General features: G+C 40.4%; 1 protein-coding gene across 1 annotated transcript in view; it reads right to left on the reverse strand.

The window, feature by feature from the left end:
* The window catches only part of LOC127000131 (uncharacterized), a 109,862-nt gene that overhangs the window by 33,447 nt on the left and 59,939 nt on the right, over positions 1-16,476 (reverse strand). The window contains exon 3 of the mRNA XM_050863550.1: positions 2,466-2,600. Coding sequence (XP_050719507.1) covers positions 2,466-2,600 — 135 coding nt within the window. The remainder of the gene's footprint in view (positions 1-2,465; positions 2,601-16,476) is intronic.

Raw genomic sequence — 16,476 nt, forward strand, 5'->3', positions numbered from 1 at the left:
ACACTAACTCCCCCATGAACTCTTCTCTGTGTTCCCTCTTCCCTTCATCATTACCCTCTTCTAAGAATACATGAATACAGTAAAATACTACAAACAGGTTCAAATCTCCCTCCTAACACCCCCTTTCCACACCTTGAGCCCCCAAAACAACACTAACTTCCCCCTGAACTCTTTTTTGTATTCCCTCTTCACTTTATCATTTCCCTCGACTAAGAATATTATACTTGAATACAGACATGTCCGGATCTCCCTCCCAACACCCTCCTTTCACACCAGTCGCCTCCAAACCAGCACCAAGTCGGGCGTGAACACTTTATTTCCATTATCGGGGGGTCGCGGAAAGAGTGCCGGCGGAATATTGTGGGGATGGGCCTCGAGGGCACAGGTAGGGGCCAACCCGCGCTCCGGAACGGCCTCTGCGGGCGCTTGGCTCACAGGGGCGGCGCAGAGGCATAAAGAGCGCGCCTGACTGCTGGGAACTCCTTATGGGGCTTTTTCTCTTATGTAACGACTTGTGAGGGTGTAAGGAAGGAGGAAGTAGGTGTGTGGCTGGGTTGGTGGGGTGTGTTGGTGTGTGTGTGTGTGTGTGTGTGTGTGTGTGTGTGTGTGTGTGAAGGGGATACGTGTATGGGTGTGTGGGGGTCAATGTTTGTATGTTTGTGTGTCGTTATGTAGTTGTTATTATGGTAAGGCTCCTGTGTTGTTACTGCTTCCTTGAATAATGATCAAAGTTTACTGTTTTAATTTAAATGCTTTTTAGAATTCTGTGGTTCTGTGTGTCATGGGTCATGTTGCTGTTAATATCATTGTTATTGTTGTTGTTATTGGAGGAATGGAGAAAGAGAAGATGAGGAAAGGGAGAGTAAGAGAAACTACAGTGGCACATAATGATAAAGAGAAAGAATGATAAAACAGAGGAAGGAAAACACAGAGAAGGAGGGAGGGGAGAGAAAGGTGGAGGAGGGAGTAAGAGGGTGAGAAACTATTTGGAATTAAATTGATCCCTTATGAAATGTGTCCGAGGAAAGTTAGGGACAAGGAAGGAGTTTGCTGGTGTTTTATTTAATTATTCTCTCTCTCTCTCTCTCTCTCTCTCTCTCTCTCTCTCTCTCTCTCTCTCTCTCTCTCTCTCTCTCTCTCTCTCTCTCTCTCTCTCTCTCTCTCTCTCCATCTTCTCATCCTGTGGAGAGAAGACGTGGATGAGAGGGAGAGGAAAGAAAGGAGAATGGTATTAGAAAATGTTTTATGGCGGGAGGAAGAGACGACGCGGAGGAAATGGAGGGAAAAATGGAGGAGAGAAAAACGCGAGAGATAAAAGAGAGAAAATAAAATGTTTGCCTGTGGAGACTGAGATTCCGATGAAGTGAAGACCGAAAGAATAGGAAAAAAGGAGAGGAGTAAAAGGAAAGGAAAAAAAGAACGAGTAAGAATATTAGATAAGAGAGAATTATTATTAATATTGTAAAAATATGTAAAAATAGACAAATTAAGAAGAGAGAGAGAGAGAGAGAGAGAGAGAGAGAGGAGAGAGAGAGAGAGAGAGAGAGAGAGAGAGAGAGAGAGAGAGAGAGAGAGAGAGAGAGAGAGAGAGAGAGAGAGAGAGAGAGAGAGAGAGAGAGAGAGAGAGAGAGAGAGAGAGAGAGAGAGAGAGAGAGAGAGAGAGAGAGAGAGAGAGAGAGAGAGAGAGAGAGAGAGAGAGAGAGAGAGAGAGAGAGAGAGAGAGAGAGAGAGAGAGAGAGAGAGAGAGAGAGAGAGAGAGAGAGAGAGAGAGAGAGAGAGAGAGAGAGAGGTGTAGGGGGGAGAGGGAGAGATAAACAATCCGCAAAATCACAAGTTTCATTCGTCAAAGAAAAAAAAAGCAAGAGCAAAGCATTCAATCTTGCAGAGAGAACAACAACAACAACAACAACAACAACAACAACAACAAAGTAACAAAAAGGTAACACAGTCTAAAACAAAATACACAACCCTTTTTTCCCCTTCCTTCCCTCCTTTCCTTCCTTCCTTCCTTCCTCTCCACCTTCATCCAATTCCACACACTCCCCTCCACCACAAACCTTCTTCATCCCTCCTTTCTCTCCTCTTCCACATATCCTGTTATTTACCTGCAATTTGCACTTCTGCTTTTTCTGTTAGTATTATCTTTTCTTTCGTTATTTGTTTTTAATCTGTTCTGTTTCTCTCTCATTCGTTTTTTTCCTCATCTTTCTCTCTTTTTTCTGTATAATCTTTCTTCTCCTCACCTTTCTTTCCTTCCCTGCATCCATTCTCCCCTTTTAGCTTTCCTAGCATCACTTTTCCCATCCTCTATTTCGTCACCTTTTTTCCTTCCCCTTCTCCCCTCTTCTCTTTCCCATTCTTAACTTTCACAACATCAGTGTCTCCTTTTCTCATTCCCATCATATTTTCCGTCCCTTTCTCCCTTTCCCCTCTCCTTTCCCCTCCTCCCCCAGGCGTGTACTTACGTGGGTCGCGGGGCAGCACGTGGTACCAGGTGACGGGCGCTCCCCTGATGGCACCCTTCACCACACACGTGATGTTGATGTCGCTGCCCGCCTTCATAAAGATCTCCCTCGAGCCGGTGATGCGCGCGCTGGGGACTGGGGGGAGAGGGAGAGGAGAGGAAGAGTTAGATTAGGGGTGACAGGTATGAGGTGTAGGAGGTACGGTATGTCAGTGATATTTTAGGGGTATGGTGGAGAGGGGGGCGGCTATTGAGTAGAGAGAGGACTTGAAAAACGATACTATCACAGGTATCGTTAGAATGGATATCAAAATAGAATATGCAGGAGGAGCAGGGAGATGAGATTCGAGGAAAGAGAAGGTTGAGAACTACAGCAGTGACTCAAAACTTTAAACCTGCAATACTCTAGAAGGCGAAGGGGAGGATTTATAAATGGATGAAAGAATAAAAGAGGAAAGATATGAATAGTAGGGTTTAGGGTTTTGTTGAAGAGGACGGGGTATAACGGAAAGTAACGGTTAAAACATATGATTAAATTGGGACATAGGCAAAATTGGTTTTAAAAATTGGGTGGTGGATGGGTGGTGGTGATGTTATAGTGTCATAGTAGGGAGCAGTAGTATTGTCACATTCAAAAAAAATATCACAAATTAAATAGACCAGATATATGGTTAGGTGGATATTAGGTGGGTGGGAGTTTAAAGGAGGATGTTCCTGAAGCAGGCCTACCGGCCTCTTGCAGACTCCTGCGTTCTTATGTTCTTATGTTCTTATGTCCTTTGTTATAACCTACTGTTCACATTTGTAGAATAATCAGTTACATAATGAGAGTTTTTATCTTTAATGTTATCTGTCATTCCTGTGGCAATCAATGTCACATTCTCTTTGCAATTGGCGTTGAAAAATAGCTAAGTCACCCCTATGCCCAAAGAAGAAGAAAAAAAAGTCTGGTGGTAATAGGCATCAAAACGCCCGTCCGCGAAGAGGCCAAATGGAGATTAAAATAGACGAGAAAAAGGAGGAGTAGGAGGAGGAAGGACAAGGATTAATAGGAAGGGGAGAAGGCTGGTGAATCTATAGGACGTGAAAGTGGAGGTAAATAAATTATAGAGGAAGAAGACAAGAAATGGGAAATGGAATGCATGAGTGACGAAAGACAAGTGGATGAGAAACCAATTGCTGAATTTGATGAGAATGAGAATAATGAAAAAGATGAGACGAAAGATAAAACGAAAATATGAAAACGCTATCTACTAGAAAGAAAAAAAAATATGAAGAAAAAGGAGATAGCATAAGGGTACGTAAAGGGGAAAGAATGGAAAGAGAGAAAACGACATTAACAAGAGAGAAAAATAAACAGCAAAAGAAGTGAGAGCTAAAACCACAGAAAGAAGAGAAAGAAGAAGCAAGAGAAGATAAAACAGAAGGGAATTAATTAAGGCAGAAAAGAAGAGAAACATAACCAAGAGGGGAAAAAAAGAAGGAAAAGCAGAGAAAGACAACCGAGGTGAAGATGTGCGACAAACAGTGGAGTGTAAGGAAAAAGGGGAAGATGGAGGAGGGAAGTGGAGGAAAGGTCAATTAAGGAGGGGAAAGGAGAAGAATCTAGGAGGAGGGAGTGTTGGTGAGGGTAACGTGAATGGGGAGAGGAAGAAGGAGATAGGAAGAAGGGAGATGAGGAAAAAAGGCGTTGATGGATGATGGAAAGGGTGGAAGGAGAAGAAAGATTAATAGGAGAGATCAGAGAAAATAGATTAAAAATATCAGGAGAAGAAAGGAAAGAGAAGGCTAGAGTTGTAAGGAAGAGAAAGGAATAGAAAAAGAAAAGGAGAAATAGACGGAAAACGAAGAGGACGAGGAGAATGAGAAATGACAGAAAATTCAAGTGCTTAAAAGACTATCAGAATGAAAGAAAATTATATAAAAAAAAAAGATAAATGACAGTAGAGCTACAAAATGGAAAGTTACAAAAAGGAGATAACATATGAAAAGAATGATGCGAATATGAGCTGTTTTAGAAGGGAAATAATTAAAAAAGAATGAAATGAAAAAGGAAAAGGGAAATAACACAATCAATGAACGGTTATGAGGGTACAAAATAAGAATAAATGAAGTAGATAGTGAGCAAAGCAAAGAAATATGGACATACGAAAACAGAAGAAGTACAAAGAGAGAGAATTAAGGTGAATTCCCGTTTATTAAATAAGGAAAATAGAACGAAGGTAAGGCAATGAATAAATGAGGGAGGAAGGGGAAGAAGATAACAACTAAACTAGGGAACTGGAGAGAGAGAGAGAGTAAAGGATATTGCATGAGAAACAGAGGCCAAGAGAAAGGAAACGGAAGAAGGACGAGGGGAAGAGAGGGAGAGGAACGACTTGATTGTTTAGAGAAATACTGAAGGGATTTGGTGCCCGTGAACCCTTGTGATTGGTGCTGAAGAGGTGTTGTTGTTGTTGTTTTGCTACGATGAATACCCATACGTAAGGAAGGCAAATTGATTAATAACTCAATGGGTGCTAATGGGAGGGAGGGAATAATAGTGACAATAATGAGGATAGTAATAATAAAAATAGATGATAATGAAAAAATAATGATGTAGTATAAGTAGTAGATGTAAAAATTGTGATGATAATGATAACAGTAGTTGTGGTGGTAGTAGTAGTAACAGCAGTAGTAATTGTAGTAGTAGTAATAGTAGTCGTATTAGCAGTGACAGTAAAAGCAGTAATAATAATAATAATAATAATAACAATAATAATAATAATAATAATAATAATAATAATAATAATAATAATAATAATAATAATAATAATAATAATAATAATAATAATAATAATAATAATAATAATAATAATAATAATAATAATAATAATAATAATAATAATAATAATAATCTAAAAGAAAACAATGACATGAGCTGTTGCCCTTAAATGTGAATAGAAAGATTAGTTTTAAAAGGAAATGAAATAAACAAAAAAGAGAATGCCTAAAAAATGGAAAAGGGTAATAACAACAAAAAACGTAAATATATACAAAAGAAAGATAAAACAATAGAAAAGTGGACGAATTGAAAAATAAATACGAACTTCAAAAATCAAAACCAAAATAATGTAAAAAAGAAAATACGAGAAACAGGAAAATAAGGCAAAAGGAAAAAAAAATAAGATGCGTATATAATTCAAAGCAGAGAGAAAATGTTAAAACGTCCCAAAGATATAAGTTAAAAATAGAAAACGCAAATATACTTCATGGCCAACAAAAGTAAAATGGAATAAAGAATTAACTGCCACGTTCCCTCCTCCCTCCTTCCCTCTCTCTTCTTCCTTCCGTCTCTCTCACATTTATTACCCTTCCCTTCCCTTCCCTTCTCTCTCTCTCTCTCTCTCTCTCTCTCTCTCTCTCTCTCTCTCTCTCTCTCTCTCTCTCTCTCTCTCTCGTTTAATTTCTTTTCTTTACTTTTTTTCCTTCTGGTTGATATTTCTCCTTTCCGTCTACTTGTTTCATTTTTCACATTCACTCTCTATCTTTCACTTTCCTTCTCATCTTTCTTCTTTCGTATATTTTCATCCAAAGTTTTCCTTCACGTTCCTTTTCCTACCATCACATATTTCTTTGTTCCTCTTTATCTTACCCTCTCCTCTCTTTTATTTATATCCCCTTTTTATCATATTCGTCATCTTATTTATCATTCTTCTCTTTCGTCTCCATTGTTTTCTTTCCCTCCATTCCTTCCTCTTCCTCTTGCTTGCTTTCCGTTCCCCTTTCTTTTGTTTTCTTATTTCCTTTGTAACCTAACCATTCCTCTCACGCTTTCCCTCATCCACTCCCCCTTCTTCCTCCCTCCCCTCCACTCCATCCCTCACTCCATCTTCAGCCATTAGCTTCTCGTCATCTTCCCCTTTCCTGCTGCCACACCTCGCCGCTTCGCTCCACCCTTAGGCCTGTCCTTTTTTTATTTATCTCTCTCTTGCCTTCCTCTCTCTTCCTGTCACTTTTTTCTCAGCTCCTCATTTTTAATTCCTTGCCTTCTTGATTATTTTTTTGTATCACTATTTCCCTTAGTTTATTCCCTCCTCTCTTTTTTTGTAACCGTGTTTTTTTCTCTATCTTTTCTTCCTTAAGTTTCTTTTTCATTCCTTTCTAGCCTTGTGTTTCCTGTACTCTCTCTTTTTCCGTCCTTCTTCTCGTTCTTTTTCTTCCTGACCCATATTTTTTGCTATACCTTTCCTTTCTTCTTTTACTTTTTATCTTTTCATTTTCATTCCTTTCAATTATTTTTCTTTTCTTCTTCTCTTCTGTTCCTTCTTTTCTTTTCCATCTCTTCGTTTAACAATGTTCCTTTCATCACATCTCACTACCTTCACACTTCTCTTTACTTCCCCACCTTCTCGCCCTATATATTGCTTGTCATAGGAGTACTGCTTGTCATAGGAGTACTTTATAGACCGCCCAACCTTGCCAGGGACAGTAGCCAATCCCTTTTACAGGAAATTAGTAGAGCGTCAAGATATAGGAACGTGTGTGTAATTGGGGATTTTAATCACAGGAACATAGAGTGGGATACCTTATCAGGAGACCAGGAGGCGCAGGATTTGTTAGATGTGATACAGGATAGTTTCCTTAAGCAGTTAATTAGAACATCAACGAGGGAAGAAAATATTTTGGATTTGTTCTTAACTAACAGAGAGGACATAATAAGCAACATAGAGGTTGAGGATTCATTAGGTAACAGTGATCATAAGGAAATTATATTTAATATTAAATGGGAGGAAAGAGTCAGCAGTAACAACACATTAATACCTGACTTCAGGAAGGCGGACTACGAGGGGTTAAGAAAGCAGCTGCAAAGGATTAGGGGAGTAGGATCAGAAGTAGGTCAGGACCCAGAGCAGGAAGGGGCGTTAATCTCCGGTGAGGTCACTAGTCAGGTCAGTAGCTTGGAGGATGAGTACAGTAGTCTAATCAGGGAGATTAAACTAGGTCAGGAACAGTTGATATCTCACAGGAGAGTCAGGTCAACAGGTAATTAAATACCCGCGATGGATGACAGACAAGCTAAAAACTGAAATAGGAAGGAAAAGACGATTATATTTTAGAATCAAGAGGGGGGGAAACTCACCTAAGGGACAGTTACAACGATTTAGCCAGAACAGTTAAGAAAAGCACCCGTATAGCAAAACGTAATTATGCGATTAGAATTGCCAGGGAAGCAAATAACAATCCAAAGGGTTTCTTTCAACTTTTTTAAGATCAAGGAGAATACTGTTAGATACAGATGAGGAAATGAGTGAGACGTTAAACAGATATTTCTTAACTATATTAACCGGAGAAAGATTAGACGATATACCTCAGAGAGAACAGATCTACAGGGGAGAAGAGGTAGGAGGATTAAATGACATCAACGTAAGTAGGGAGGTCGTGATTAGAGAGATATATATACTCAAAGTTACTAAGGCGCCAGGGCCAGATGAAATTTTTTCCCAGGGTATTAAAAGAATGTAAATCTGACATCAATGGGCAGCTAACTGAAGTTTTTAGGAAGTCGCTAGACACAGGAGTGGTGCTTGTTTCATGGAGGCAGGCACACGTTATTCCAATATTTAAGAAGGGAGACAAATCTTTGCAAAACTATAGACCGATCAGTTTGACGTCAGTTATAGATAAAATGCTTGAGTCAATAATAACAGATAGTATTAGGGACCATATTGAGAGACATAATTTAATTCACGACTCACAGCATGGGTTTATTAAAGGAAAGTCGTGCCTTACTAATCTTTTATCCTTTTACAATAGAGTATACGAGGCAGCTGACAATGATGAGAGTTACGATGTAGTTTATTTTGATTTTAGTAAGGCCTTCGATAAGGTACCTCACCAGAGACTGTTAATAAATAATCTCATGGAATAGGAGGGAAGGATTTGCGACAGGAAACAGAGGGTTACCATTAACGGTAAAAAAATCTGAATGGGGTAATGTTACCAGTGGGGTTCCTCAAGGTTCAGTTTTAGGCCCGCTTTTATTCATTATCTACATCAATGACATAGACAATGAGATAACTAGTGACATAGGTAAATTTGCGGATGACACCAAAATAGGATGCACTATAAGGACAAGGATGCTAGAGCACTGCAGGAGGATCTCAACAAACTGTCAGCTTGGTCAGAGAAATGCCAGATGAATTTTAACATCACCAAGTGTAGCGTACTAAGTGTAGGAACACGGAACTCATTAAACGGGTATAGTTTAGACTCCACAGCGATAGGCAGATCAGAGTGTGAAAGGGATTTGGGAGTGTTAGTGAACTCTGACCTAAAACTAAGGAAGCAACGTATTAGTGCGAGGAATAGGGCTAACAGGGTATTAGGCTTTATTAACAAGACGGTAACCAACAAAAGTGCAGAGGTCATCCTCAGACTCTATTTAGCGTTAGTTAGGCCACACTTAGATTATGCTGTCCAGTTTTGGTGCCCACACTACTGAATGGACATCAGCTGGCTAGAATCAGTTCAGAGGAGGATGACCAAGATGATTCAGGGACTGAGGAACTTCCCATATCAAGATAGGCTGAAACATCTCAACTTACACTCGCTAGAAAGACGAAGAGCGCGGAGAGATCTGTTAGAAGTATTGAAATGGGTCAAGGGTTACAACAAAGGCGATATAAGTAAAGTTCTGAGAATTAGCCAGCAGGATAGAACACGCAGTAATGGATTTAAATTAGAAAAGTATAGATTTAGGAGGGAAATAGGCAAACATTGGTTTAGTATTAGGGTGGTGGGGGAATGGAATAGACTAAGCAATCACATAGCTAGTGCAGGGACGATAGCTTCTTTTAAGAGTAGACTTGATAGCTACATGGACGAGGATGACAGGTGGTAGTGAGGTGTGGGTGCAGTAAGGTGACAGGGTACTGGAGCGTACGCCCGTACCGAAGGTAAACGAGGATCAAGCCTCTACCTGTAACCTCTGAAACTACAGCTCACCCATCACGAATAATAGGAGGAATCTGGAACTGCCCTGTGTAGGCCACTCGGCCTCTTGCAGTCTCCCTGTGTTCTTATGTTTTTATTTTCTCCCTCATTTATCTTTCTCTTCCCCCACTGTTCTTAATCCTTTTCCTTTTGCCTTGTTCATCTCTAAGTCTTCTGTGAAAGTATGTCCATCCTTTCATCATGCCCTCTCGTCTCCCCCTCTTTTTTTTTCTCTCTTTTTTTTTTACATATTTTGACTTATTTTTTCTTCGTGATATTCCCCCCGTGGTTGATTTTTCGAGTAAGTTGTTACCTAAAGCCACTGGCAGCTACATCCTCTTACTTAAATTTCTCCTCCTCTTCCTTCTCCTCCTCCTCCTCCCTCGTTTCCTGTCTGTATCTCACCGTCTCATCCTCTTAGCCCTCAGTCATCCATATACATTCATCCCATGCTAGCACACACACACACACACACACACACACACACACACACACACACACACACACACACACACACACCAGTGTTGCCACTCATGGGAATTTCCCACAAATCAGTGGGAGAAACGAGGCTACGTGGGAGGAGTCGGGGAATAAAATTTTTGTCGGAAATTTGTGGGATTTTTTACAAAATGCAATAAAATCCGATTGTAATACAAGAGGACCATTTTTACATAAGAACATAAGAACGCAGGAGTCTGCAAGAGGCCGGTATGCCTGTACAAGGCAGCTCCTTTGAACCTAAGCTCCCGTGTATCTAACCTCACCTAATATCGCTGTCCATGAATTTATCTAATCTATTTTTGAATGTGACAATTGTATTGGCACTCACCACATGACTGCTAAGCCTATTCCACCCATCCACAACCCTGTTAGTATACCAATTTTTGCCTATGCCCCTGTTGAATCTGAATTTATCCAGTTTAAACCCATTACTTCGTGTCCTACCCGGTTCTCTTACCAACAAAACCTTATGAATATCCCCCTTATTAAGGCCCTTCATCCATTTATAAACCTCTATCATATCTCCATGCACCCTTCGCCTTTCTAGAGAATGCAAGTTCAACTGTTTGAGTCTTTCCTCGCATGGCAAGTTTCTCAACCCCTGAATCATCTTAGGCATCCTCCTCTGCACTGATTCTAACATATTGATATCCATTCTATAGTAAGATGACCAGAACTGAACCGCATAGTCAAGATGAGGTCTAACTAATGCTAAATATAGTTTGAGGAAGACTTCGGCGCTTCTGTTGCTTACGCTCCTTGAAATAAATCCCAGTACCCTATTTGCTCGATTTCTAGCTTGAATGCATTGTGTCCTTGGACGGAGATCATAGCTCACTAAGACCCCTAAATCTCTCTCGCATCCAGACCTGCTTATGAGAGTGTCATTTAACCCTTAAACACATACCCTATTAAATTATACACTAACACATACGCGGGTCCATGCAGACCAACAACATTTGAAAAATGAAAAAAAATATTTATAATTGCATTTTATTCAAACTAAAAGCACCATGGGCAATGCCAAACTTAATCCTGTTTCTGGAGAAACAAATATATGTGAAAATTGATAAGTAATTATTAGATTGGATACCCCCCCAAAAAAATCTCCAAAACTCATGAAAAATAATACACCTGTTCACAATACATTTTGTATCAGGCCCTCCCATGCAAGTACTCCCATGTAGCGTGTCCCAAGTACAGCCTGAGAGTGTGGGATGCAGCTGATGTGCCCCTAGCATTCTGGCACCACTGCTAGTTCTGAGGCAAAGCTGTCCAAAAAGTTGGTATTTTATTAGTGAACAAAAAAAATTCTTTGGAGTATTTTTGTACAAATGTACATTAGTACAGTTGCAATTCATAGAATATTATTACTTACATTTGAGGAATGCAGTCAAGGCACTGAAGGAGGATGTGGCATCTGCAGAGAGCCTCCTTATACAACTAAAGCACACATTATGGCTTTTCCTAACATCTTTCCGCGGACATTTCCTGCACCGTACTATGCGAGAGCTCATATTGAACAACACCGCCTGCTCCATTGCTCCATTAGGACGCTGAACATCAATGGGGATGTTGCAGACGGTGGATATGTAGGACTGCAAAGGGATCTGAGGTGAGCCAGTTGTCCACAGTTACGTTCCTGTTGGTGTTATAATATGATCTACGTAATCAGCTCCTTCGTCAGGAAGTGTCCCAGGCCGAGGTTTCCTTGAGCTGGTGGATCTCCCATCCCCAAATACGGTTTTAGCCCCAATAGGTACTCCCTTGTGTTGTGAGTTATAAGAACAAGTTTCAGTCTATACTTGGCAGGCTTATTGGGAATGTACATCTTGAACGGTCAGTGCCCGTTATATATATAAATATATATATATATATATATATATATATATATATATATATATATATATATATATATATATATATATATATATATATATATATATATATATATATATATATATATATATATATATATATATATATATATATATATATATATATATATATATATATATATATATATATATATATATATATATATATATATATATATATATATATATATATATATATATATATATATATATATATATATATATATATATATATATGTATATACTTTTTTTTTTTTTTTTTACAACAAAGGAGACAGCTCAAGGGCACAAAAAAAGAAAACAATAATAAAAAGAAGCCCGCAATTCGCTGCTCCCAAAAAAGGAATCAAAAGAGGTGGCCGGAAGAAACGTCAATTTCGGGAGGAGAGGTGTCCTGATACCCTCCTTTTGAAAGAGTTCAAGTCGTAGGTAGGAGGAAATACAGATGAAGGAAGATTGTTCAAGAGTTTACCAGCGTGAGGGATGAAAGAGTGAAGATGCTGGTTAACTCTTGCATAAGGGGTTTGGACAGTATAGGGATGAGCATGAGTAGAAAATCGTGTGCAGCGGGGCCGCAGGAGGGGCGGAGGCATGCAGTTAGCAAGTTCAAAAGAGTAGTCAGCGTGGAAATATCGATAGAAGATAGAAAGAGAGGCAACATCGCGGCGGAATTTAAGAGGTAGATGACTATCAGCAGGAGGAGGAGGGTTGATGAGACGAAGAACCTTAGACTCCACTCTGTCCAGAAGAGCTGTGTGAGTGGAGCCTCCCCACACGTGAGATGCATACTCCATACGAGGGCGGACAAGGCCCCTGTATATGGATAGCAACTGCGCGGGGGAGAAGAACTGGCGGAGACGATACAGAACGCCCAACCTCGAGGAAGCTGATTTAGCTTCCTGATATATATATATATATATATATATATCTCTATATATATATATATAGATCTATATATATATATATATATATATATATATATATATATATATATATATATATATATATATATATACACACACACACACACATACATATAAGTTTTTTTGGGTGACTCACGTATTACAATGTTGTATTACGTATACACATACGTGGGGTCGAAACGGGCACCAATCGCTTCTACACTGGACACGGAAAGAGCGAGAGCGGTATGCACACAACATCGATAACATCAAAGAGAACACAAAAGCTATCAGGTATCACAGCTGTCTGGCGCCAATGAGGCGGCTGTGTTACCATTGAGAAAATATAGTGGGGTCCGATCCGCCCCCCGGATGTGTTTAAGGGTTAAGCAATAGTTTTGAGAGGGGTTGTTCCTACCTACACTCAGAATACTGCACTTCCCTACATTGAACTCCATCTGCCATTTATTCACCCAGCCATACAATGTTTAATTCATCCTGGAAAATACTATCGTCCTGATCCGACTCAATTACTCTACCGATCTTGGTATCATCTGCAAACTTACTGACATCACTACTAATTCCTGTATCTAAGTCACTGATATAAATAATAAACAAAAGTGGACCTAATACCGAACCTTGTAGGACCCCACTAGTAACACATCCCCAGTTAGATCTTTTACCATTGATTTGCACTCTTTGCTTCCTATTGCTAAGCCACGCCTTGACCCAGTTCAAAACTTTACCCTCTACTCCGTGAGCCTGTAATTTAAGTAACAATCGTTGGTGAGGAACTTTGTCAAACGCTTTACTAAAATCAAGATAGATTACATCATAATTTTCATCTTTGTCTACGCCTGAAATACTTTATTGTAGAAGGACAAGAGATTGGTGAGGCATGACCTACCTTTAGTGAACCCATGCTGCGAGTCGTGAATTAAGCTATGTTTCTCTAGATGCTCCCGAATGTTCCTGGCTGTTATGGACTCCAGCATCTTGCCTATAACCGATGTTAAGCTAATTGGGCGATAGTTTGAAGCAGCTGACCTGTCCCCCTTTTTGAAAATCGGCTTCACATTAGCTACTTTCCATAGGCTGGGCACATAACCAGTATTTACCGACATCTTAAAGATGTCCGTTAGTGGGTCACTGAGTACATCACCTAATTCTATTAATACACTCGGAAATATCCCGTCAGGACCTGGTGACTTATTCTTCTTAAGCTTATCTATCTCATCCTGAACTACTTGCCTGGTAATGATTATATCCCTCAATTTATCGCCATCCCCGCCCTCGTACACCTGAACCCTTTCCGGAATAGTCGTTCGATCCTCTTGTGTGAATACTGAAAGGAACTAGTCGTTCAGCAATGTGCTCCTATTTTCGTAATTTTCCATTAGCTCCCCTGTGTTTGTTTTCAGCGGTCCAATTTTCTCCCTTGTTTTTGTTCTATACATCTGAAAGAAGCCCTTAGGATTACTTTTCGCCTCATTTGCTACTTTGATCTCATAATTCCTTTTTGCTATCCTGGTGTTTTTCTTCACTAATCTAGATATTTCGACATACCGGCCCCTGAGATGTGTTTCACCATTCTTTATTTTCTGATAAATTCCCTTCTTTAACCCTATCTCGTGTTTTAGTCCACGAGTCATCCACTTAGGGTCATTGTTTTCTTTTCTAAGTGTTCGCTGTGGTATATGCTGTCCTTGCCCCTCTACTATTACTCTAACTAAATTATTGTAAGACACTTCTACCTGGTTCTCCTGGCTCTCTAACCCACAGTTCTGGCCCTCATGAATCCCTAAATTATCCCAGTTTACCCCTTCAAGATGTCTTTGAAGCCCCTCGAAATTTGCTCTTCTAAAATCTGGCACTAACACTGGGTTTGGTTCGTGGGTTACCGCCCAGTCTAAGCTAAAACGAACCGTTCCGTGGTCACTATTTCCTAACTCTCCGCCCACCTTCAGCTCATGTAGCAAGTTTCCATTATTAGTCAGGACTAAGTCGAATAAGTTATCTTCTCTGGTAGGCTCAGTAACTACCTGCTTAAGGATATTATCTTATATAACTTCAAGAAAATCCTCGGCTTCCAGGTCACCCACTAGGTCTTCCCAGTCTATATTCCAATAATTAAAGTCCCCCATTATGCAGACATTTTTACTCCTACTCGCCTTGCCAATCTCCTGTAGTAATATACTCGTGTCCTACCTGTTAAGGTTGGGTGGCCTGTACAGAACTCCTAGAGTTAGTTTTTCTTGCCCTTTGTAAACGTCCACCCAAACTGATTCTGAATCCATGTTATAGTTTTGACTGAATTGTTAACTAAACATTTAAGTGAGTCTTTAACAAATAGTGCAACTCCACCTCCCTTTCTGCCCCTTCTGTCTTTGTGAAACATCTGATAACCCGTTATTTCAAATTCCGATCTAAAATTACTATTGGCAGTGTCTATCCATGTCTCAATGATCGCTATTTTGTCAAAAATTTCTGAACAACCTCCACCCCTTAGTAAGTCTATCTTGTTTCTGAGGCTCCTGCTGTTAGTATAGAAGATTCTTAGCCCGCCCTCTGTTACTCCCCTATAATTACTTCTAAGTTGCCTGGTTGAATTATGAGCTAGATGTCCTCTCTCATGTTCTTTCCCCCTGACCCGCCATCTCCAGAGCGAAGACTGACTAAACTTGTAATTTGTACAAGTTCAGTTGTCGTGAGTTTAAGCGCTTCCCCCTCCCCCTCCCGTCTTCCCACTAGGAGACACCCCACCAGTGTGTATGTGTGTGTGTGTGTGTGTCACACACACACACACACACACACACACACACCAAGTAAGCTCACTCCTCTTTCCTTCCCCTTCCCCCACACATTCCAACAAACCTCCTCACACTTTACCGCCAGCAACTCTCAACCCTAATCTACGTACGCGGACTCACTTTACGTACTTAATTTCCCCCCACACCTTCCTCTAACACTGCTCCCTGCCTACCCGTAAGACAGAAGCCAATCAAGCCATCATGTATCCCTCCCACTCCACGCCCGCCTCCTCCTCCTCCTCCTCCCTGCCCCGTCCTGCTCCCTCATTCCCCATGGCCTAATAGCCCAGCCAGGTCTGATGGCCAAAAAAAAAGAAAAAAATAATAATTCCCCACACTCAGGCCACACCATCACACCATACACCCAGACACACGCACTGCCATCTTATTAATTAACATATCCATCTGCACCACACGCCACTGTTACTTAGTCAATTTGTTAGTAGTTGGTTGGTGGGTTCAGTAATCAGTTATTGGTTAATTAATTAGTTAGCTGGTAATTTAGTTAGCTCGTAAGTTAGTTAGATGGTTATTTATTTATATGGTTAGTAGTTAGTTAGCTGGTTGGTTGGTTAGTTAAATAGTTAGGCTTGCTTGCTTAAAAGTAATAGTAAAATTTGGTATAAAGCAAAAGAAAAGCTAATTTTACAGAGTGACAGCAAAAAATGCACAGTACATAGCCTACTGCAGACGAGTAATATTTCATAATCATTTATCCGCGTAATACCTCCCCCCCCCCCTCACACACACACACACACACACACACACACACCTCACTCACCCAGTGGAACGCCAGCACTCGTCGAGCGAGCAACTCTCCCGGCCTCTGGGCCACCTATAGACTGATGAGTTGCTCGCTCTCCTCTGCTACGGGCTGCCTCATACACCCGTTTTCCCGCCTGGCACGCCAGACGGCACGCCAGCCGGAGGGTTTCAACCTGCCATCA

The sequence above is a fragment of the Eriocheir sinensis genome, chromosome 17 (genome assembly GCF_024679095.1).
Source record: "Eriocheir sinensis breed Jianghai 21 chromosome 17, ASM2467909v1, whole genome shotgun sequence".
NCBI lineage: Eukaryota > Metazoa > Arthropoda > Malacostraca > Decapoda > Varunidae > Eriocheir > Eriocheir sinensis.